At 54.8% G+C, this 22,599-nt stretch overlaps 2 protein-coding genes across 18 annotated transcripts in view; one reads left to right on the forward strand and one right to left on the reverse strand.

The window, feature by feature from the left end:
• Positions 1–13,364, reverse strand: part of Ak8 (adenylate kinase 8) — a 110,787-nt gene extending 97,423 nt beyond the window's left edge. For 6 of the 7 annotated variants that reach the window (XR_004515417.1, XM_010627408.2, XM_010627409.2 and 3 more), the window contains exons 1-4: positions 13,195–13,364; positions 10,798–10,882; positions 5,063–5,112; positions 2,977–3,090 (exon numbers count right to left, since the gene is read on the reverse strand). Coding sequence is in view for 6 of the 7 variants with exons in the window: in XM_010627408.2 (XP_010625710.1) it covers positions 2,977–3,090; positions 5,063–5,112; positions 10,798–10,882; positions 13,195–13,278 (333 nt within the window). In the remaining variant the exon portion in view is untranslated. Of the gene's footprint in view, positions 1–2,976; positions 3,091–5,062; positions 5,113–10,797; positions 10,883–13,194 lie in introns of those variants that run through there. The other variant, XM_010627411.1, reaches the window with a different exon arrangement.
• A 26-nt stretch (positions 13,365–13,390) lies between these two features.
• Spaca9 (sperm acrosome associated 9) lies at positions 13,391–22,335 on the forward strand. Of its 11 annotated transcripts, XM_010627406.3 has the most exons (5): positions 13,622–13,831; positions 17,516–17,696; positions 20,675–20,877; positions 21,389–21,536; positions 22,266–22,335. In XM_010627406.3, the coding sequence occupies exons 2-5, from the start codon at positions 17,547–17,549 to the stop codon at positions 22,275–22,277; spliced, it is 513 nt and encodes a 170-aa protein (XP_010625708.1). In that variant the 5' UTR covers positions 13,622–13,831; positions 17,516–17,546; the 3' UTR covers positions 22,278–22,335. The 11 variants fall into 11 exon arrangements, with proteins under 11 accessions (XP_019063469.1, XP_019063470.1, XP_033615109.1 ...); XM_019207924.2 differs by lacking the exons at positions 13,622–13,831; positions 22,266–22,335 and adding an exon at positions 13,391–13,464 and having other exon boundaries at positions 21,389–22,257; XM_019207925.2 differs by lacking the exons at positions 13,622–13,831; positions 22,266–22,335 and adding an exon at positions 13,471–13,613 and having other exon boundaries at positions 21,389–22,257.
• The last annotated feature ends 264 nt before the right edge of the window (positions 22,336–22,599 follow it).

Here is a 22,599-nt window from a genome sequence, read left to right on the forward strand (position 1 = left end):
GCTCCCAAGAGGCGCGCGTCTTGCGAACACCGGCTGCTCCTCAGCGGGCCGCGGGGACAAAAGTTAAGAAAGCTGCAAGTTATGATCCAGTCCCGGCCGCGTTGGACAGATGGCTGCGGAATTACTGTGCAGCCTCCCGGAGCGGCAGAGGGGCTGCTTCCCGGGCCGGGCCTGTCGGTGACTGACTGGCTCCCAGGCTGGCTGCTGGGGCTGCTCGCGGTGAGAGCTGCTTCGGCATGGGGTCGGGCCAGGGTCCATGTTGTGCTCAGTGCCTCAGGAGCTGTGGACGACACCTCTATGGTCGATGAGTGAATCGCAGTCCGTGTTTGCTCTAAGGTCGCCGGGGCAGTGAGCAGGAGCCGGACCGCATGAGGTCAGGTGGGGGCAGCCCGCTGCTGGCCTGGCCTGTGGGGTTCCCATGGGGTCTCGCTGCTGGTGAAGAGCTTTGCAACGTTTTGTAATAAGGAGTGAAAAACAAGCTGCTTCTAATCCCCAGCACCCTGGGGAGGCAGCACCGCCCCTCTGGGGTCCGTGACACGTGCTATCGCAGAACGTCACCTGCGTGGCCTCCAGGACGGCTCTGCGTGGTGTGACCCCCATGTTGCTGTACAGCAGGCTCACTCTCCAGCCCAAGCCAGGAAACCGATCCAAAGCAGTCAGTAAACGAAGCTGCGGCTTCAAACTGAAGGAGGGCTGGTGGGGACCTACGTCTGGCCCGGGCTTGGTTTTAGGGCACTGCGGGTCTTGCCGTGGCCGGGGCACCCAGGGATTCTCCCCCCAGTGCAGACCAGAACTTGCACAGAGCCGGTGCTCAGGAAGGACCTCAGAAACCACCTGAAAACTGGACTCTGCTCAGGAGGACTCAGGAGGGCAGAGCTGAGATAAGCAGGAGAAAATCAGGCATTTGACGGTATTAAGGTGCTTGCAAATGGTGCTGTAAAGACTCAAATGAGCAGACAACGTGAAGACAGCATTTAATGAGGCCCGGCAGGCAGCCGTCTGCAGACAAGGGCACAGCCTAGTGACACACGCCCGCCTCAGCTCTCTCTGCAGAACCATCGTCCCCTTGATGAGGCCGAATCTCGCCTTTCATCTTCCCTCCACCCGGTGTCTGAACCATAACCCCAACAAGGCGCCCTGGAAACCCTTGGATGTGGTCTGAAACAGGCTGGTAATTAGTGTAATGAAGCCCGGGAGGAATTTCCTTAACTCCACCTCTCGGCTGAATAATTTCATGAGCCCAGTGAGGGAGGCATCTCCAACCCGGAAATGAGCCTGCCTCGCCCACCAGGAGAAGCAGGGACTGGGGAGACCATTTCCCCACACCCCGGGGTCCCCAGAGCTCACAGCTCTGACTTCTGCAAGACTGTGGGGACACCTGGGGGACGGTGATGGCCATGGTGCTGACCTCGGGGCCAGGGTCCACCTACACCGCCCCCTCGTTTCTGGGGGTAACCTTGGCCCAGCCGTGAGCCTGAATCTTGGCTGTGGAACCAAGCAGCTGGAACTTGGTCCCTCTTCAGGTCCTCTCCGTGCCCTGGGTGCACCCCCACTATAGGAAACCAGGAGCTGACATGGGGGCCGTCTGTAGGCCTGGCAACTTGCTTCCAAGTTGTTTGAGGAACAGCATCCAAGCAGGCATGGGGTGAAGACCAGACCATCAGATGGAGACAGAGGCTGGCGGGAGACCTGGCGGCACCCCCTGCTGGCACTAAGGCCCTGGACCAACCCGGATTGGCACCACCAACACGAGCACCTGCTGAGGCAATGCTCGGCCTGAATCTGCACTGTTGCCAGGGGCCAGGGTGCTGTCCTTTGGCTCCATGGGTGACTACGGTTTAAGTTTGGCTGGAAGGTGCTGTCGGCTGACTCCCAGCGTGAGTGTGGCACCAGCTGGCTGGGTCTGGTGGAACTTGGCTTGTCACAGGCATGTGCAGGACCCACACTCTGAAGGCAAAGCCACAGAAGGGCCAAGGGGCCCAGCGGTGGCCTATGCAGCACCCAGAAGAGGGGCGAGTGAGAGCCCTGGAGAGCATGCCTGGCACATACCCAGTGCCCGGTTCACACCAGGTCCCTCTTGTCCAGTCCTCAGCTGTGTCTCTGCACAAACAGAAGAAGCTGGGGTCTCAGGAAAGAATGCTGACAGGGCACATCCCTGTGGTAGGATCCAAAGGGAATTCTGAAGAAATGTCTGGGGTTTCTATGTGTGGTGAAAAGAAACAACATGTCTGGGCTTGGTGGCGCACGCTTATAGTCTCAGCACTCTGGGAGGCTGAGGCAGGAGGATCCCAAGTTCAAGTGCACTCTGGGCGATTTATCAACTTAGCAAGACTCTGATTCAAAACTAAACAAAGAGATGGGGATGTAGCTCCATGTGAAGGCTGTGGGTTTGCTCTCAAGTGCTACCAAAAATAAATAAATAAAGAGAAACATCATGCTCAAGCCTCTATTTCCCCTTAACAGATGTTCTGCAAGTTCAGAGCTGGTGGGATTCGGGAACAGCACCCTCAGCTCTTCTGGAACACTCCCCCAGGCAGGTGGGAAGGGCAGGCAGGCAGTCACCAGGGCAGTGGCAGAGACCTTAACTTTCCTTAGGGCCCGGTGCTGGGCTGCCCAAGCTGGAGGCAGCTGGGCGAAGAACTTTTAGAATCAGCCCCCAGGGCCACTGTTGTGGGATAAGAGACCTCTGCTCGCCTCTGCCCCTTTACTTAGCTGACCCGAAGAAAAGGAGCCACCCAGACCACAAGGAAGGACTCCATCGGGACCAGAGAGCGCCTCGTCCACAGGCCCAGCTCCGCACCCTCGCCTCCCTTGTATCTCTTCCTGCTTGTAACTGAGCTTCCCCCACCTTGCCCCTCTTAATGCAGAAGGAAAAGGAAATGGGCCGAGCAAGCAGAGGGGTTGTGTGCGCGACATGGGGGAAATACGCGAAGCAGGGTCACTGTCGCCCACCCCTGTGCCCAGGGCCAGTCCTACCTTGCATTTCTGGTAATGCTTTCTGGCTTCAGCAGCCACAGAGGAGAATTCACTTCCTATTAAGTTTCCCCTGGTGAGGAGATTCGTGCTCAGATGTTTGCAGAGCCACATGGCCTGAAGAAGGGAAGCACAGGGGGGAGTCTGAGTGAAGACAGCGAATCTATTAACACTAACTCTGTACAGTGCCCAAGTCTTCCTGGACCCAAACGGCACAGGCTGGCTGTGGGGAGGCTTCACGGTATGCTGTGGCTGCCCGGAGCATTTCCTCTCCCACCTGGGCTGGAAGCTGCCTCCCCCTCGCCAGCTGCCTTCTGCTCTGTGCCCGAGAGATCTTAACCCAAGGAAGGTCTACACCAGGCAGGGCGGGGACAGTACAATCCACACTCACAGTTCATTTTTTTCTTAAGCACTGGGGGTGGACATTGGTTTAATTCACTGGGGACTACTACGTGCAGCCCGCGTGTGAAAAGTGAGTTTTAAGGAATAACAAGGCACTGAGGTGTTCTCGGTGTTAAAATGAGGCTGGTGACCACTTTAGCACCGGGATGATTCCGAGGCCCTGGCAGGTTCCCTGGGCTGGGGTGACCCTAACTCTCCCTGTTCCTCGAGCTGGGGAACATCAGGAACAGTATCCAGAAAGAGTCCTGCTCAGATTTTGTATAGCCTTTCATTATAAAATCAGAATCCGTGTCCCCACGCCATGTTCAAGAGTGAGGCCAGTGAATCCCCCAAAGGCCTGGGCTTGGACACTGGTGCCAGCTGCCAGGACCTGGCCTGTCAGGGAGACAAATTTGGTGGTTCTGGTCATGCTGGGACTCGATATAAAAAGGTCTTTGTGCCCTGAACCTGCTCTGCTAGTAAACTGCCCCTAGCAGTCACAGAACAGCCAGAACAAGGAATGCCACAAAGCTGGCCTGAGGGACACAAGACAGAAGCCCTCTGCCAGGCTGGGCATGGTGGTGCACACCCATCACGCCAGCACTCTAGGAGGCAGAGGCAGGAGGATCACAAGTTTTAGCCCAGTTTTGGAATTTTAGTGACTTAGTGAGATACTGTCTCACAATTAAAAATTTTAAAAGGCCTAGGGATGTAGCTCAGTGTGAAGGCCTTGGATTCAATGCCATTAAAAAATAATAATAATAAATAAAAGTGCCCTTTACCAAAAGAAGACCCTCAGCCTGAGCAGCCAGTCTCTTCCTGAAAACACAGCTCAGTAAATTAATCCATTGCTTGATTAAATATAGCCTGTCTTCTGGGGTCCCCAAGGCAGAAGCTCCTGGGGAGCCTTTTCCAGCCAGTTTTCTGAGGCCCAACCTAAGAGATTCTCATGAGGTCCTCTACCAGGGCCCGGACCTGCATTTGTCAAAGCCCCCGGCAACGTGAATGTCTGGGAGCCACTAGTCTACAACAGTGAGTCAGGGAAGTCGGTTGGATTTAGGGTGCTGGCTGCAGAAAGGAGTGGAAGCTGCCAGCCCAGCACTGAGGAACCCAACAGAAACCCTAGAGCGACAGATGGACAGAAAACTGGATGGACGAGCGGACAGATGGATGGCGGATAAACAGCACAAGGCTAACTCACACAGCAAAGCAGATGCAGGCCGTTCTGCGTGAGGATTGGCTGGTTTCTATGCTTTTCTGAGTAACTGAAATATTTCATAATTAAAAATCTAAGACTGAATCTTAACGTCCCACACCGAACATCTCTGAAAGGTGTGTGCTGTTGCACCCAGCCCCCGCCTCCCTTCCTTCTCCCCTGCACCATCTCCTCCTGGAAGTGTGGATACATCTCCAGGCCTGTCAGGGTCACACTCCTGTGGGCAGGGGACTGCTCAGGAAGGGTACCCCGAAATGTTGAAGGAATACTTTTCTCTCCTGGTTAGAGAATCGCATTTTTGTTTTTCAAATTTCCTAGGCTTTTACTATGAAGACACTCTGCCTTTTGTACTAAGAAAATAAGAAGGAAGAGAAAAGGAGAGGAAAAGAAGAACAGCCCAGTGAGCTGACAGTTCACGGAGGGGCAGGTTCTTGCCCGCCAGAGCACAGATGAAATATTGCAGCTTTACAACATCTAATATCACGCACTTACGATAGTTGTTTTCCCCGAGGCGGGTGGACCTAATATTATGATCTTCGGCACTGCGGAATAAAAAGATTTGAATGTCACCATTCAGTAAGACAAAGCAGCCTCTGATGTCTGCTGTACTCTGGGTGTATTTATTTCTCTGTTCCCAGATTTCATTTCAGCTGGTAATGCGGCCATTTGTCACCCAGCAGCTGGGACCCTTGCGCCATAGAGCGAGGTCTGTGTTGGGAGAGGTAAGCGATCACCGAGATGGTTTATTTGTCTGTCTCCATGGGGACAAGGACACGGTAACTCGTTTGCCAAACTAATAAATATCAAGAACAATTGGGATTCCGATACCATAAAGTATTTTAAACAGAGACTTTGTCTCAGGGATACTCTCTCAAGTAAAGTTGTATTTTATGTAAATTAACCTGCAAAGCTTTTTTTTTTTTTTTTAATATTTATGCCTGTTTATTTAGTAAATTGGATCACCCCCATCATTTCACAGAGCAAAATAATGGGGAAAAAAAGCTTGGGAGTACGAGTCAGATTTATAAAACCCAAGATATGAGTCTTTGTTTTCGAATATGGGCATTTCTATGCAAATGGAAAAAACTGGCTCACTTGTGGCTCTAATCCCAGCTCTGGAATGGTCTTGGCCCCTGCAGAATTTCTAACACAGCAGCTACCGGTCTGTGGCACAGACAAAGACCACAAGTGTAAGCGCGGGCAGGAGGGCACAGTGCTGAGGTCAAAAAGTAGGAAGCGGGGGCAGTGTTTGGACACAGCGCCCAGCGTGACCTCGTGCTGGGTGCCGTGGCGCTGGGCCCCTCGCTCCCTGCTGTTGGAGAGCGAGCGCTCTCGGCCTAGCCCTGCTCCAAGGGGTCCCACAAATGCTCGGCACATCCGTGCCCTGCTCAGCTGCCGGGTTCAGGTCGATCTTTGTCCACACTCCATGGCACTTTCTCCTGCTCGGGGAAAAGCTGAAGAGGTCAAGACAAGCTCTGAGGCCAAGCTGTGGCCTCAGAGTGGCCTCTGTAGGGATAGATCCGCGAGGCCAGGTTCCAGGGTGGCGGTGGTGGTATGGCTGGTGTCCATGTGTCCCAGCATGGTGGACACAGGCTGCGGGGTCTGGTGCCAGCGGAGCCGTGCTCTTTCCCCAGACCATGTGGCGGCCTCACTTGGGGTGTCAGTCCTGGCAGGGTGGCCCTGGGTCCGGCTCCCAGCCTGCGCAGGACTCTGTGATCCTCGTGGGCCTTTGAGTCAGCTGTGCCTGACCCTTCTACTTGTCCTGAGAATGTCCTTTGTAAAGTGGTGCAATGGTGACAAGTGTGACAGGTGCTCGGTGACCACAGAAAGAGATAAGAGACAGCTGAGGAGGCCGCCACAGGCGCTGCCGTGTGGTGGCTCTTTGGTTCTGGCTGTCCTGGGCAGTAAGAGGGGAGCCCAAGCCCTGTACCGCCCTCAGGAAGGTGCTGCTCGCTGGGGACAGCAGAGCCGCTGCTTCTTGGTGGTGGGGTGAGACTCACCAGGAGAGCCCCGCTCGGGAGCCAGCACAGAACCTCAGCAAAGAGAGAGTGGGCCTGGGTGGCTGCTGGGTGGATTGGGGCAAGGAGGACTTTCCTGGCAGGGACCTGACAGGTGACAAGAGGTGGGTACGGGCGGACGCTCCAGGAAGGGTGAGAAGATGGTACGAGTCAGAGAGCTGGGCCCGAGGGTCTGTCCACTCCCCAGGCTCATCCTGTCACTGACAATGCTCACACGTGGCCCATCCCGCTTTGCTCTGTGGGTGTGTGCGGAGTGCAGAGGGGCGCTGGGAGGGGTGGAAGCCAGGTGGGGATTCAGGGCCATCGTCTGCCCTGGGCCTGGAAGCTGGGGCTTCCAGGGGCCTCCAGGTGAACGAGAGAAACCACAGCAGGTAGGAAACTGGCTTGTAGGCCAAGTCTGGAAACCAGGTGACACAGGGGACACTCAGCCAGGTGAGAGGATGGGGTGAGGTAGGAGCTGGGGTGGCACAGTTTGGGAGTCCGCACAGGGGGTGGTGAAGGCGGGGAGGCCTTGTGCTGTGGAGTGGGGGCTCACTCAGACCGCAGGGCGAATACCTGCTGGGCCACAGTTGGGTCCACAGGATGGTGGGGCTCTCGGGTGCTCTATGCGCAGGCCCGCACTGCGTCTCCGAACCCAGCCAGACCCAGCAGGCATCAGGGCGGCGCAGCTCAAGAAGCGGGGAGATACTTCAGGACTCGGGCTTTCTGGGGCTGAGTCCGACTCCCAAGCAGCCTGTCCACCTGGGCAGAATCATGGAGCTAAAGGCGCGGGGGAAGCCCTCCCCTTCCAGGCTCTAAGTGACTACCTCATCACACACATCTCTGAAAAGACTTTAAAAGAAGAACATCCGCGGCCTTTCTCCCCACCTAATTTCTCGTACTCATTTATGTGATTAATTTCAGTTTCTTAAAATCTAACACCTTGAAACTCCAGCCCTGCTCACAAGTAATTATTTATAAACAGTGTCATAAGAGGCTGCTTGACTGCCGAGAGTAATCAACGTCCTTCAACCACTTCAAAGGAAATCAAAGAACCTTTCCATCCACGGAGCCTTTTGAGGTTTAAGCAGGAGCATGATTTAAAATTCACAAGAAAACCCTTAGGTATTGGAGCTCTAATACACAGCTTTCCTGGACAAACGTTTGATAAGAAACGAAACACACCATTATATCCACCACCACCTGCTTTAATATTGCCCAAGGCCACTGTAAATGCTCACTTTGTACTAAATCTAGTTTTTGCACAGCGAAGGGGCTGCCAGCCTCAGTCCTGGGGTTCCTCTGCTCCCTCCTGTGCACACTCCGGGGTGGTACGAGACAGAGGCTTCTCTCCTGCTCCACCTGACACCAGCTAGGGTGCTGTGGGTCTGCATGACTCCGGGCCCAGGATGCAGAGGGTTGAGGGCCCAGCTCCAGTGAACTCAGACTCCCTCGAGGCAGGAAGGAGGCCCTGGGATCTGCCAGGGGAGCCCTTGCTGGACACTCTGGGCCTCTTGTCCCCCTCTCTAACAGATGGCGTAAATCGAGGCGGCTTCTCTGTGCTCAGAGGAAAGTCACAAAAGCGAGTCACAGAGGTGTCCCAGTGGCCACAAAAGCTGCCAGCGCCGGGAATGGAGGTGGAGGTCCACAGGGACAAATTCGTCCCTAAAGCAATGATTACAGGGACCCAAGGACTGTGCTCTCAGCACATCAGGGCCAAAAACCTCCACTTTGACCACGCAGAAGCAGACAGGAGGCACCCCGCAGCTGGGAGCCAGAGAGTGGGTCTACACCCTCTTTCCCTGCCTGGAGAAGGCAGCCTTGGGAAAGTCAGCCCTGTGACTGGGCTGAGGAGGGGATGGAGTGTTGTCTGGTAGATCCTCTAAAAGTGGCTCATGATCAGAATTCCAGGTCCTTTTTGTCTTGAACAAAGAATTGGACGAGACGAGCCAAAAATGGTGCCAAAGTTTACTTGAAAACTGTGAAGGGGTATGGGAAGAACTAGCTCTGCACAGCTAATTGGGCCAAACAAATGAAAGGATAAAAGGAAAAATAAAAGCCCACCCAGCCAGGAGCTGGTACCCCCAGGCGACTGGCTCTTTTATGCCGCCCACATCTTGCGGGAGCCCTCGAGAAGTTCCACATCCAGGGACCTGGGAATTATTTGGCGCCGTCCTGGGATCTCGAAACTGACAGGTCCCACTCATTTCCCCAGCCAGCTTCGCCCACCTACGTCCTGTATCAGGAGGGACTGTCAGGGAGGGAGGGAACAGCTGTCCAGCAACATCAGCTGCACTGGAGCCAAGCCAGAGTGAGGATGTTCGAGCTTAACTATCTCAGTGCAGGGGGTGGACTTCAGTGAAACTGCCTCTGCAGACAGAATAGCAAGAAGGCAACATGAAGAGAAGATGGACTCTGCCTCCATTTTTAGGCTCGTGAATTTTGAGGCTGGGGACCTAGGCAATCGCAGCACTCGGGAGGCTGAGGCAGGAGGATCATCACACGTTCGAGGCCGGCCTGGGCTACACAGTGAATTCAACCAACCAACCAATCAACCAACCAACCAATCAATCAATAGCAGGGCACAAATAGCAGCCCCCTTTATCAAGCGCAATTTATAATTTAGAAAATCCTGGGGGACAGATATGATCAAAGTAGGTTATGTGCATGTATGAAAATACCATATCGAAACCAAGTAACTTGCGGAATAAACAGGATATTTAAACAAGACATTTTCATTAGCTTTTCACCAGCAGGAAGCCCCACATCACCTTCCAGCAGACCCCGGTCCCCACAGGAGCATTAGGGGCTCGTGATTCCCCGGGGCAGTCCCTGACTGGCTACCCTGGGGCAGCCCGGCCCCTGCGGTCTGCGTTTCCGCCCACTGCACACACCCACCCTGCAGAGGAGGAAACCAACGCCACAGGGGGCGCAGATCTTAGGGTCCGCAGATCTTAGGGTCCGGCAGTCTGAAGCCCCAGGGCTGCAGCTTCTGGCCCGCTCAGGCTTTGCTCATCTTCTACTTTCTCTTTTCCTGTGTGTGATTTTGCTTTTTCCACTTTTTTTTTATTTCACTTTCCTCTGCTTTCCTGTATCTATGGTGGTGGCAGCAGAGAGTGAACCAGAGCTTGGGTTAGCAGCCCTGGCTCTGGCTTGGCCTGAGAAGCAGGAAGCAGAGACGTGGAACTTGGGCTGGCAGCAGCAGTGAGGACCGCTGGAGGGAAGGGCAGGATTAACCCCCACCTGCAGCCCTTAAAAACAGACCCTAAGGAGGGTCACAGCTCCACCTCCCCCAATGTACTGGCTCTGAATGGACCTCAGGGGACCGGAAATGTCCAGACTCAGCCATTCCTAGGTGGAGACTCAGAAAAGGGCGCTATTGGGCTCACCTTGAGCCCCCTTGTGAGGTCCGTGCAGTTGCCCTGGAGCCGAAGCAGCCCCTCACTCCAATGCTCCAATGTGGGGCCCCCAGGCCCCGCGTCAGGGAAGGGAGCTAGGAGCATCTACAGGTCTGCAGCCTCTTTCTGCTCATCTTTTTCCTTTAAACAACTTGTGCGGGCATCTCGGGCCTCTACACCTCTGGGCGGCACCAAGCACTGGCTCACTGGTGTGCTGGGAGTGTCCTCAGAGTAGGTAATGCTCCACAAGAAACACTGAAGCTCCAAAGCTCCAAGATACCAGTTCTCCCTCACCCAGGACCAGCATGAGCCTCCACTTGGTAAACTGACCCATCCTGGGGTAGAGCGAGGGGCACTGCTGGCTCCGGTGCCCCTCGTCCCACCTCCCTCCTCCCAGTTCTAGGCTCTGGCCTTGGGTTTGGCCAACCTGTACCAGGCTGAGGTTTGGGGAGCTCTGGAACTCATTAGCAGGCACCAATAATGAGATCATCAGAAAAGCCCAAGTGCTTGCCTGTCTAGGTAGGCCAGAAACCCAACTTAAACCTGACAAGTGGAGTGATCAGAGGGCTTTAAGCCCAACAGGCGACATCAGCCAGGGCAGGCGGAAGCATTAATATTTGATTCTGTGGGCCATTCTGAGGTTTGCATTTTAATAACTTGGCAAGAGAATTTTTCTTAGTTGTGCTCCAAAAGAAATGAAAGCATTTTTCAATTAACCACCTCAGGTTGTCGGAGCCTCTCCCCACCCTGCTCTGACACAGGTAGGACAGAGGAGGAAAAGCGCTGGGAGCGGCGAGGGAAATGAGGAGAGGGCCAGGCACTCGAGGCTCACCGTGATCGTTGTCTCGATGCAAGTGCTCGATCATGAAGGGAATGGGGTCCTGTGGCTGGTGGATCAGGAGCTGCTCCAGCATGCTCTGCAGACACAGGACAGGCACCCAGGTGAACACCTGCCCCTGGTTGCTGTGGATGCCAGATACAGGCCTGCCCCCTCCACCCCACCAAAGATGCCTTCCACGTGGGACCCAGCACCCACCACAGCTGGTGTCTGCTGGGGTCTCCATGGGCAGTGGGACGAGCTGGCTAGGTGGGTGCTGCTGGGGAGGCTCCGTGCCCCTGGATCACAGCAGGCCTCCCTGAGGCCCTCTCCCCAGTCTCTCTGGCACTGCCCTCTGTCCTCCTCCTGTGTCACTGACCCTCGCCTTGGCCTGGACTGCATGTTTCTCATTCTTTTGCTGGCTAACTTCTCCTGGGTCTGTGGTCTCCATAGGAACACACCTTTCGGATCACACGTATGAGGTAAATGGCCTGTCTGTCCTATGCCCTTCCACATCCCTGCCGTGTGCCCGCTTCCTTGCCTCACACTGTCCCTGCTTGCCCAAATGCTACCCTCCACCCCAAGCAAGTCACAGGTTCTGTAGGCCACATTGTGGGCCTGGACACCCTGGCATCTAGTGCCTGGCACTGTCATAGTAGGTGCCCAGAGCAGGACACGGCCCTGGAACCCTCCATTACCACACAAATATCGAAACAGTCCTGGGACTCTTTGGCCATTTAATCTAACAGAGCAAACCCATCAAGGGGAAGCAAGTGGGATGGGACCAGGAGATGGGAAAAGAATTAAGATGTGACATGTACATGTACTGGCTCCCCATGGTGAATCTGATCATTATATACTTCCAAAGTGGACTAATTTCTTTTAAAAAAAAGAAAAGGAAAAGCAGCTGGCACAGGGATGGACTGAGTAGCTGAGAGGAGCTGGGATGGAGAGCAGAGGGTGTGTGAGGCAGAAAAATGAGCACTGGCCTGAGAGAAGTTCCGGTTGTGGCCCCTCTCCACTCTCACCAGCAAGTCCCCTCCCTGTGAGGCCTCAGTTTCCCTACCTGTTCAGTAGCATGTTTTTCTACCACCAGGACTATGTTACAAGATGATTTTAGACTGCTTACTCATGACTGAGTAGTTGCACATGTAATGTGTGTTAGGAAAATAGATGTTTCCAACCTCTAAATTTGAAGATATTGCTTAGGGAGAGGCCAAAAGAAACTAATTTTTATAAAGCGAGGTGATTTCAAGACATGATTAAGTTCAAATGGAAATGTGGTGGTGGTTATGTGAATCTCCACATCTGATAAAATTCCACAGGACCACAAAAATGAGTGCAGGTGAAAATGGATGAAATCTAAATAAGGCCTAGTATTGTATGCACATGGCTCTCCGGGTTTTGACGATGTATTTATGTTATGTCAGATGCCATTGCTGGAGGAACCTGGGATGGGGAGACCAGAACCCCATACTATTTCTGTAACCTGAGTCTAAAATTATTTTAAAATAACATGTTTAAAAATGGAAATAGAAGCCAGGTGCGGTAGCACAAGCCTGCAGTCCCAGCCCTGAGAAGGTGAGGCAGGAGGATTATGGGTCTGAAGCCAGCCTGGGCTTGACAGCAAGTTCAAGGCCAGCCTGAACTTCACTGTGTGGCCCTATCACACCATGAAGGGAATACCTAATGACAAAGGACTGGAAGTGAGGCACGAAGCGCTTTCTCAGGCAGTTCCTGCATGGATCGCTCGGAAAGGCACACCCGGCTCTCTACAGCAGGCCACTGCCCCTGGGAAGCCCCCCAGCTACCCCGCAACCGGCCACTCCAGCAGTTTTGGGACTTTCCCACTCTGTGAAGTTGTCACTTTCCAAGGGAACTACGTTTGCTGGTGACTCGGGTTCCTTAGCCTGAGCTCAGGTCACAGCCTCACAAAATACAGGTGTTCCCTGAAGGTGCCTCTGGGGAGGGGGTGACCTGGGAGAAGCAGACCAGAATCTGGAAACCGAGCTCCAACTTCTTTCCCCCTCAGAATTTAGGAGGCCAAGAGTTCTTCCGGCCCAGTTCCCGAAAACCTCAACCTCCAGCGGCTGCACAAGGGAAAGCTGGGACACAGGTCGGGACAGGGCTTTGGCTAATGTCACACAGCCCGGGACCGCCTGGCCCTGAGGAGGCGGGCCCGAGCCGAGAGCGTTGTGGGGGCGCCACCGGCACTTCACAGGGGGCGGGGGGCAGGGAACCGAGGCACAGGAGTGGGCGGCAGAGCCAGCACCACCTCCGGGCCGGTTGGCCTGCTCGCTTCCTCTGGGTCAGCAAGACCCGAGGGCGACTTCAAGGCTCCCTTCAGATCCGGGTGACACTGAAAACTGCCTCGCCGCGCACCCCGACGTCGCGTGGAGTGTCCCCGATCACCTGCATCAACTCGAAGATGTGGTTCGCCTCCCCGTACTGGGGCATCTCTGAGGGGATGAGGTGAGGAGCCGAGGTCGCATCCATGTTGGCGACCTTTCGCCGTACCTTAGCAACCGCGTTGCTAGGGCGCCGCGCAGCGCGTCATCAGCGTGCGACCCGGGAACCGCCCCGGCCCCGCCCCGGTTCCGCCGGCCCCGCCCCCTGGGCGTCTCTCCCGCCGGCTTCCCAGCCCAGCTGCCACCGGAGCCCGATCCCTTTCCATTCCATCAGGTTGCTACTGGCTGGGCCTCCAGGATCAGAGGGGCCCCTTGAGCAGAGATCCCCGACGACACTGGGCCTCCGGGTCCCCCTCAGTTCTCAAATGAAGATGGTGAAATGGAGGGGCGGGCGTTTGGAGTGGGAGCGGCGTCCCGGGACAGGTGGGGCCGCGGCTCGGGGGCTGGGTCTGGGAGGCCACGTGACCCGGCTGCTATGGCACCGCGGTCACAATCAGGCGCAATGGCCCTCTGAGGCGACCCCACCCCACCCCGGCGCCCCTGGTCCTAAGGAGGGCCTCCCCCTCCGGGGCCGCACACCCACGGAGTCGCGCGGGCTGCGGGGCGCTCTGGGAGCCGAGGCCGCTGCAGGACGAGCAAGGGTAAAGAGGAGTGTGGGCGCCACCGCAAGCCTGGGTCGGAGCGGGTGGGGAGAGGCGAGGTGGAGGACGCAGCGAGGGGCTCCCGGTGCACTGGGGGTGTGAACGCCTCCGACGGCGGTGGCCCTCAGCGAACACTGATACTCAGGGCCGCTGTCCATGTTCATCTTTGCAAAGGCCTGGGGAAACAGGCACCGTTCCCATTGGTGAGATAGGAACTTGGAGATCAGATGCCGGTTGACTTTGGACAGGTCCATTGTGGACCTCTTTCCTCCTCCGCTGCTGTTCACAGTCAGGGAGAGTGAGAATCGGCAGGGTCCTCGCCCATTCTACAGATGCAGAAACGGAGGCCCAGAAAGGGGAGTTGTGCTCAGGGTCCCCCGTTAAGGCAGGGCTGGAACTAAGCGCCCAGACCCCGGCCCAGAGACACGCTGGAAGGAAAAGCCAGGGCTGCCTCTTCCTCCAAAGCGCTCAGGTCCTGGTCGGCATGTCAGACCACTGCGAAGGCAGCTGGGGATAAAAAGGAAGCTGGCTCCCCCAAACAAAGAACACAAGCACCAAGCCTGCAGTTTGCACCGGAGAGGTTTGGTTTGCTTTCTGGACATTTCTGAAATGATTTGCCTTTCTCCTCACTTATTTTAAGCCCTAGGCGCTTTTCATACCATGATTTAATCTTCTGTAGCAGCCTAGGAAAATACAAATCAATTAAAGCCTAAAATCTATCAGGTAATCATTTTTCCTCCCTCCTCTCCCAGATGGAAAGCTGCCTGTACCTTTGTGCCTTTCATCCCCACTAATTTGGTGGCAGATCACTTTGGATAGCTTATTACAGCCCCTCTCGTGACATTCCTGGTGTGCACGTCACAAGTTGCTAGGATCAAGAACCAAGTCAGTGTGGTGCTCAGGGGCTCTTGGGGCTACCAGCCAAGGTAGCACTGTATGCTTGGAGAACTTGACAGCCCCAGGAAACCCCAAGAGGTTGTCAGGGAGGGGGACACAAAAGGCAGCCTTCTGGGTGCAAGTCTGCATCGCTGTGGGTGGGGAAAGGTCTCTAGACCTTGGAGAGAGCGGAGGAAGCAAAGCCCTGGCCAGCGGACCTGGGAAGGGTGGGGACCGCTGCTCAGAACCTTGGTATTTTCCCTGCCTGCCCACCGGTGGCTCTGGTGTCTGGCCTGTTTGTGTTTGTCTCTAAGGAACAGCGGGGAGGGATTGAGGAGGGAGAGAGGAGGAAGGAAAGGAGGAGAAGAGGCCAGTGGAGAGGGATGTACGGAACCAAGTTAAGATCCCAGAAGGAAAACCCAGGCAGGGCTGGGTGAGGAGTCCAGGCTTGGCCATTTCCCAGCTACTTCATTTCTCCTTCGGGATCTGTCTCTTGGGACAACACTGGTCCCCCGTTCAAGGCTGTGGTGAGGATGTGAGATAAAGCACGCCCTGAGTGGTGATCAGCCGTCCTCAGGGTGGGGTCGGTGCCCATCTTCAGGCCAGGATCCCATTGAGGGCTGGAGCCCACTGTAGATCCCCTGCATGGCTCACATCTTCCCCATGCAGAGCCCTCCCCTGCTTCCTGTGCTCCTTAGCTCTGCTCTGACCTCCCCCTCTTAAAGACGAGTTCCTCCAGGGAGGGCTTGCCTTTGTCCTCTCCCTGGAATGCACAGTTTAAGTACAGAAAGCTCCGATGGCTTCCCTAGCAGCAGCGCCGTACTCTGAGTGCTGGAGCTCACACCTTCCGCTCTCTTCATGTAACGCTCACCCCAAGGCTGGGCGGCTGATGCTGCCATCGCCCGACTGCAGGTCAGGACACAGGCTTGGTGACATCCTGAGGTTGGCACAAAGGGGTGGACCCACGATTTGAACCTAGGCCCGTGTGACTCCTGGGCCACCTCAACCACTGCCAGCCACAGCAGGCAAAGCCAGGCCAAGTGGGCGCACTGCAGTCGGCCCGGAAACCTACCTCTGTGCCACTGGGGCTTCAGCCCGAGTTGTGTGGAAGCCCTGGGCTGGGTCAGAGCGAGGCAAGTGAGGCTTCGCATACAATGTGAGGGTCGCTAGAAATCTCAATAATCAGGGTCGATATTTGATGATCTTGATTTATTTACTTTAGAATAAGATATCAAAAATGTAAATAAAGACAGGATCATTACTTCTGATTTTTCCTTTTGCCAGCGGCTCCCATATGACCAGGCACAGTATTATATCAGTTCTTTTTTTTTTTTCTGTTACTTTATTCTGTGTGGCTTGTTTAAGGGGTTAACTTTTTTAAAAACCATTTTTCTGCCTGATTGCTGAGGTTGAGGTGTCCTCCTAGATCCTGGCTCCCTCCCCTGACTTCTGCTGTGTGAGGAAGGACTCAAGGGGCAGGGCAGGTGCCCACTTCAGGCAGGTGTGCTGAGGGTGGAGGGTCTGGGACAAAGGCCCTGGCCCAGGCTCACCCACAGGGGAGCCGCACCTGCTCCCGGCTGATGGCAGGGATGGCACATGCTCTGTTTAATCTGCAGCAGGCCCATTCAGATCGATGGGGCACGATTTTCAAGCCACTCCTTGGCTCTGCAGCCAGCTCCTTCGTGGGCCTCTGCTGCCTGTCTGATCAGCTGCAACTGGTGTTTCTTCTGGTCCACTCCTACATGTCCTTTTCTTTCCTTGCTGCCATTGGAGACATCCTCCCAGCCCCAGCCCTGCTTGGAGGCTCAGGATGCTGAGGGGAACATAAAGACCCTACCCTGGTCTGTTCGCCTCTCCACTGGGGCCTGTCTGGAAACCAGGAATGTGCCTTCCATCCTCAAGCTTGCCCTTGCTGGGTTCTGTCCTTTGCCACTTGCTTGGACTCCACAAAAGTACAGTCTCTGATGCCCCCCTGCTTGTGTGGCTCAGGATGGCCTGTTGGAGCCTGGGCTCTGTGTGCTGGTGTTTGGTGGCAGTGGAGGGACAGCCAGATGGGGCAGCAACAAGGATGCTGGTTCGCCATCAGGAAGCTTGGGACCCAGGGTGTCTCTGACATGGACTCACTGTGACATGCTGGGCAAATTCCTTATCTTGGGGCCTCTGGCCCCGCCTGAAGTCAAGGGGAGTTGGCCTGCAGAGGTGCCTTCCATAAATCCGTGACCTGGAATGTTTTGCACAAGCTCAGAGCTGGGAGACTTGTGTCTTCTCACACTGGACAACTGAGTGCTTACTCTTCCCCCTGCTTAGCCCATGGGAAGAATTCCCAGATGTTCCAGCAGCTGCAGAATAGCACATCTTCTGAAATCCAAACATGAATGCTGTTGGTTTGACATCCAGTTTGAAATCCCTCAATCCCATGTTCTGCTGACATCACGAGGAGGCACTGTAGGCTGTGTGTGTGTGTGTGTGTGTGTGTGTGTGTGTGTGTGCGACCGCGCACACACATGCGTGCACACTTACACCTCCAATATGGAGAAACAGGACGAGGGAAACTGTCCAGCACTGAGGGAAGAAGTCACATTTCATGGCAAACTCCTGGAGGGTAATTGGATGGGCATCTCCTGCGAGTACACCTCAAATCAGATGAAAGCAGTTCCTGCCCCTCAGGGCTGCGGCGAGAGACCAGCTGAGCACAGTGCTGCACACACAGGGCCATGGCTTGCGTCTTCCTCCTCCAGGGAAGCCGTCCCTCCAGAGCTGCCCCATGTATCGTCCTCTGGGAGCTCATGGCTTTCTTCCTCCCCGTAGATCCCTCGTGTCCCGCAGGTGACCACAGACGATGTCGATGAATGAAGTCAAAGAGTCGCTCCGTGCTGTGGAGCAGAAGTACAAGCTCTTCCAGCAGCAGCAGTTCACCTTCATTGGGGCCCTGGAGCACTGCAGGGAGAATGCACATGACAAGATCCGGCCCATCTCCAGCATTGGACAGGTGGCGCCCTGGGCGGGGGCTGTGTGCAGGTCACAGGGGCCTCACACAGCCCAGTGCCCTCGAAGGAAAGATGAAATGGAGGCCTGGGGCTGGGGGGACACTGGTGCCACAGTGACTCAGACCCTAACGAATGGAGCAGGTCCTTCATTTATCCCCCGCTGGATATGTGAGTGGATAACACAGCGGTTAAAATTGAGCTCAAGATTCAGCCAGGGTCTAAATGCCTGCCGCTTCTGAGGCTGGTGCTGGCGACTTTATATCACTAAGCCTGTTTCCTCATACGTTATGCAGATGCAGGAAAGCATACATGGAAACCTCTCGGCCCAGGTTTGTCCATACTGAGTACTCAAGTGTCTGGTGTCATCTGCCAGCTTCAGGCCGAGCCTGGGGATGCACAGGCAACAAGTGGTCCTGGTGCCTGCCTCCAGATCCTTCTGGGGATGGAGACGTTGCAACAGGCCAAGCCCACTGTGACTGCTCTGATGGCCCTTCATAGTTAACCCTGTCTCCTGGAGGGTTAGTGGTTGTCTATGTTTACTCCGCAGGTCTTGGAGGCTTTTCAGGAAGTTGGGGTCCTGAGCCACAGCAGTCAGGATCACACGCAGGGGCCAGATCCTCAGATCTGAAGATGTCACTGCACAGTCAGCTCACTGAGGGGAACCAGTCTCGAAGAGGGAGGGGTTAGTGCTACTTAGGAGAAACGGCCATGGAGAACAGGCAACTTGCTGGCAACATCCTTAAGAGTTTCTTTTCCAGATCCTGGTAAAGTTTCCTCCCCCTTTTCAACTTAACAAATGCCAAATACATACAGAAAAGGGACATCTGCGCAAGCTCACCTGGACCCACTGCTCTGTAGTGTGGAGCCCACGGCTCCTGAACTGACTGAACGTCGCTGACTCCATCCTTGGGAGTTTGGCCTTTCAAGGGTGCTGGGCAGGTTTTCAGCCTCCAAAAGTAGGTGTGCCACCCACCTTGGCAGCCCTTGGTGAGCCCTGGCCTGGTGGTCTGACCCCCACCTGCCCTCCCTAAGCCCAGGGCAGACACCCAGGGGCCCAGTGACACAGCTCTGGGGGGCTGCAGGTGCCTGTGCAGGTGTGTGGCCGGAAGTCTCCACTGTGCGTGGGAGGAAGCAGGGCAGAACACTGGGGAAAGGGAAGCCTGTGCAGACAGGAAGTTTTGGGTGCCAGGGAGGCAGGTGACATCCACACATCATCAGACTGGAGACAACTAATCAGCTAGGAAATAAACGGGTCAGTTCATGGGACCCAGACCCGAGCCAGGTCCTGCCCAGATCAGGCTTCTCGTCCCAGCCCTGCCACAGACACAGGTACTGGGTGGTCTCAGGTAAGTGGAGAAGGACCACAACACGAAGGACCCACTCAAGACAGAGTTGAGAGTAGATCAGAGAATCAGTATTCTTATCCCCTAGTGTGGATTCTGTTAGAAAGACTCCCATACTTCTTTTTTTATTTTTTCCTCATTGAGTTTATTGGTACATTTTAGGTACACAGTACAGTTACATTCATCATTGGGACCTTGTACCTTTACGTGACAGGTCTTGGTTCTCATTTCTTCCCCTTGTCCCTGCCCTCCCTGCACCCCCCTCCCTCCCCCTTTACAAACACTTCCTTTCCATTTTCTCATATTTTTTCTTTTCCCTTATTACCTTTCCCCTACCCTTCCCACTTTCCCTACACCTTTAGCCCCTTTCTTCCTAGTTCACATTGTCAATTATCCCATTAGGATCTTATGTACTATTATAGTTTATTCACACCAGAGAAACTATTTGGTATTTACACGTGTGACTTATTTATTTCACTTAGGAGTATATCCTCAATATGTATCCATTTTCCTATGAATGAATCTAATTTCTCATTCTTTATGGCTGAGCAATATTCCATTTTATAGAAAAACCACATCTTTATCCAGTTTCCAACAGATGGGTAGATGGGCTGATTCCAAGTTTTAGCTATTACAAACTGTGCCGCTATAAACATGGGTGTGCATATATCTCTGTGATACGATTCTTTTAATTCTTTTGGAAAGATACCCAGCAGAGGGATGGCTGGGTCAAATGGAACCTCTAGTCCCAGCTCTTTGAGGTATCTCCATATTGACTTCCATAGTGGTTGGACCAGTCTACACTCCCACCAACCACGGAGAAAGGTTCCTTTCTCCCCACAACCCCGCCAACATTTGTTATTGTTTGATTTCTTGATAGCAGCCATTCTTTGTGGGGTGAGGTGGAATCTCAGTGTTGTTTTCATCTGCGTCTCTCAGATGACCAGTGATGTGGGACATTTTTTCATATACTTACTTGCTGTTTTTACTTCTTTGTCTGAGAAATGTCTGTTCATTTCAGATGCCCATTTTTGAATCGGGCAATACTTCTTAAACAGACTAACGGGGGGTTTTAAAGTGCTGTGCTTGGCATTTAAACTCTCGACCCTCCTAGAGTTGATACTGAGTGTGGGGTGCAGTAGAGGCAACATTTTATTTCTCTCACATGGATTATCGTTTTCCTGGGTTCCGTTTACCTCCTGTCCCTCCTCCGGCCCCTGCAAACACACAGTACCTCTGAAACCCAAAGGGTCCCCACTCCTTCGGATTCCTCCTCAGCAGAGGCGCCCCTGGCCACAGTTCTCAGGTGGGTCCCATGTGTGGGATTATGGCATGGAAGGTCTCGGGTGGTGGCTGGCCTGGTGCTGGGGAAATGGGGTGTGGAACGGCCTGAGAGAGACCTTGAGCTGGCGCTGACCAAGATATTCCACGTCTCTGAACCTCCACCACTCGGAGTGTGTATCTGCGACAAGAGACTCACAACAGTAGGGAAGGAGTGAAACCAGGCCAGGAAAACCGCGCGTCTGGACACTGAACGACATCAGCTGTGTGTCGTGGTCTGCACTTGAGCTGGAGGTGACGGGGAGCTGCTGGCCTGGGGGGCATCTCCCCGGCTCACGTCACGCTGGGCTTTGCAGGTTCAGAGCTACATGGAACACCACTGCTACAACTCTACGGACCGGCGGATCCTGCTCATGTTTCTGGACATCTGTTTGGAGCTGAACAAACTCTGCCAGCACTTCGAGGCCCTGCACTCTGGCACCCCGGTCACCAACAACCTCCTGGAGAAATGCAAGACCCTGGTCAGCCAAAGCAATGACCTGAGCAGCCTGAGAGCAAAGTGAGTCCCCCAGGCCCTAGAGAGGCTTTGCTGCGTGGGGGGCCTGTGGGGAGGGCCGGGTGTGGGTCACGTACCACTGTTCGGACTTAGAGGAAAATCCCTGTCCCTGTGGGTGCACTGGAATGACGCTGACTCCACAAAACCTACATAAAACCAGGCCACACCTTGGGCACACAGCGTCTCGCTGGACTTGGCACCAGGCCCAGGGAAAAAGGCTTACGGAAGAGTCACTCCCAGAAGCTCATGAAAGTCCTCACTGGGACACAAAGTTTAAATGGGACCCAGGGCCCATCCCATGGATGGCAGCACTGATACGGTGGATCCTTCTCCCGACCCCATGTACCCAAGTCAGGGGGACCTTTAGATACCCGGTGGTGCATTCTGAAAAGATGACAGCAGATCCCTCAGCACCTAACCGCAGGTCAGTGGTCCACAGCTCCTACCTTTCCCATCAGAAATACCCGGGGCACTCGGCCCCGACCCTGCTGAGCCAGCTCCTGTGCCGGCCCAGGTACCCTCACGACGTGGTGAACCACCTGAGCTGCGACGAGGCCCGGAACCACTATGGGGGCGTGGTCAGCCTCATCCCCCTTGTCCTGGACGCCATGAAAGAATGGATCGCCCACTCGGAGAAGCTGCCCCGTAAGGCGCTGCAGCATGTGAGTGTGCCCCCCGCTTGCCGGAAAGCCACCGGGGCAGCCACCCAACCTCTGTCATGGCTGAGGAAACTCGAGTGTAGGCACCTTGCGAGAGACAGCCTCAGACCCAGGGGGAAGGGCAAAGGACACTCTAAGCCGCCCTGGAGACCACCTGGTGGGAAACTGTAACCCAGGGCCAGGGACCCGCCGCGCTGTGGGGTGCTGTTTAATCGGCTGACCCACTCTTACTGGTACCCACAGTCCCTGCTGTGAACCCCGAAGCGGGCCAATACACTGTTGAAAATCTCTCTCCTCTTGCTTTCACCTCTAACTTTTCATTCTAATCTCTGTGCTACTGAAGAGGACCCCCGCTTAGCAAGCTCCCCAACAGTGTGGTGTTAGTAGTGGGTGTCCCAGAAGAGGGGCACCCACCAGGGTGCCTGGCCTGCCCCAGCTGAGGCTCCAGCCCTGCAGTGAGGAGAGGCCGGAGCTCGGCAGGACAGGGTTGCTCCTGCTGCCCGACAGAAGCTCGAGGGTCAGCCTGTGTTCACGGCCCTGGGCCAGAACGAAGGGGAAGAACTCAGATGTCCCTCTCCTTTACTTGGAATGGGGAGACCGTGCCAGAAGCCGGAGGAACTCAATTCTGTGGCTCTTGAGGAAGCACTGTTAAGGCCTGGACACTGTAAAAGGTATCCCTGGCTTCGGAGCTTGCTGGAAGTCAACTCTGACTGTTGGTTTTTCCCTTCACAGGGGACGACTTAGCTTCTGTACTGTTGCTTCCTCGGGGGGATACAGTCAAGAATAAAGTGTTCTACCGCCTCTCTGCCTGGTTGCTTTCCTGGGGTTTAGCCCTGAAAGAAAACCTGTGCTTCTCCCGAGATATCCGAGTTCATGGGGCAGCAACCATGGGTGAAGCCACTCACAGACAGGGACAAGTGTACACCCATCTCCAGAAAGGGGCCAAAGAGGTTCATGCCGCAGGGCCAGGGCCAGCCCGCGGATGCTTCTCCAAGGGTGGGAAGTAACTCCTTGTCTAGTGAGAACTTCTCAGACAAGAAAACCTGAATTTTTCAGACAAATCCCA

Source organism: Fukomys damarensis, unplaced genomic scaffold (assembly GCF_012274545.1).
Source record: "Fukomys damarensis isolate Sample0158 unplaced genomic scaffold, DMR_v1.0_HiC HiC_scaffold_36, whole genome shotgun sequence".
Taxonomy (NCBI): domain Eukaryota; kingdom Metazoa; phylum Chordata; class Mammalia; order Rodentia; family Bathyergidae; genus Fukomys; species Fukomys damarensis.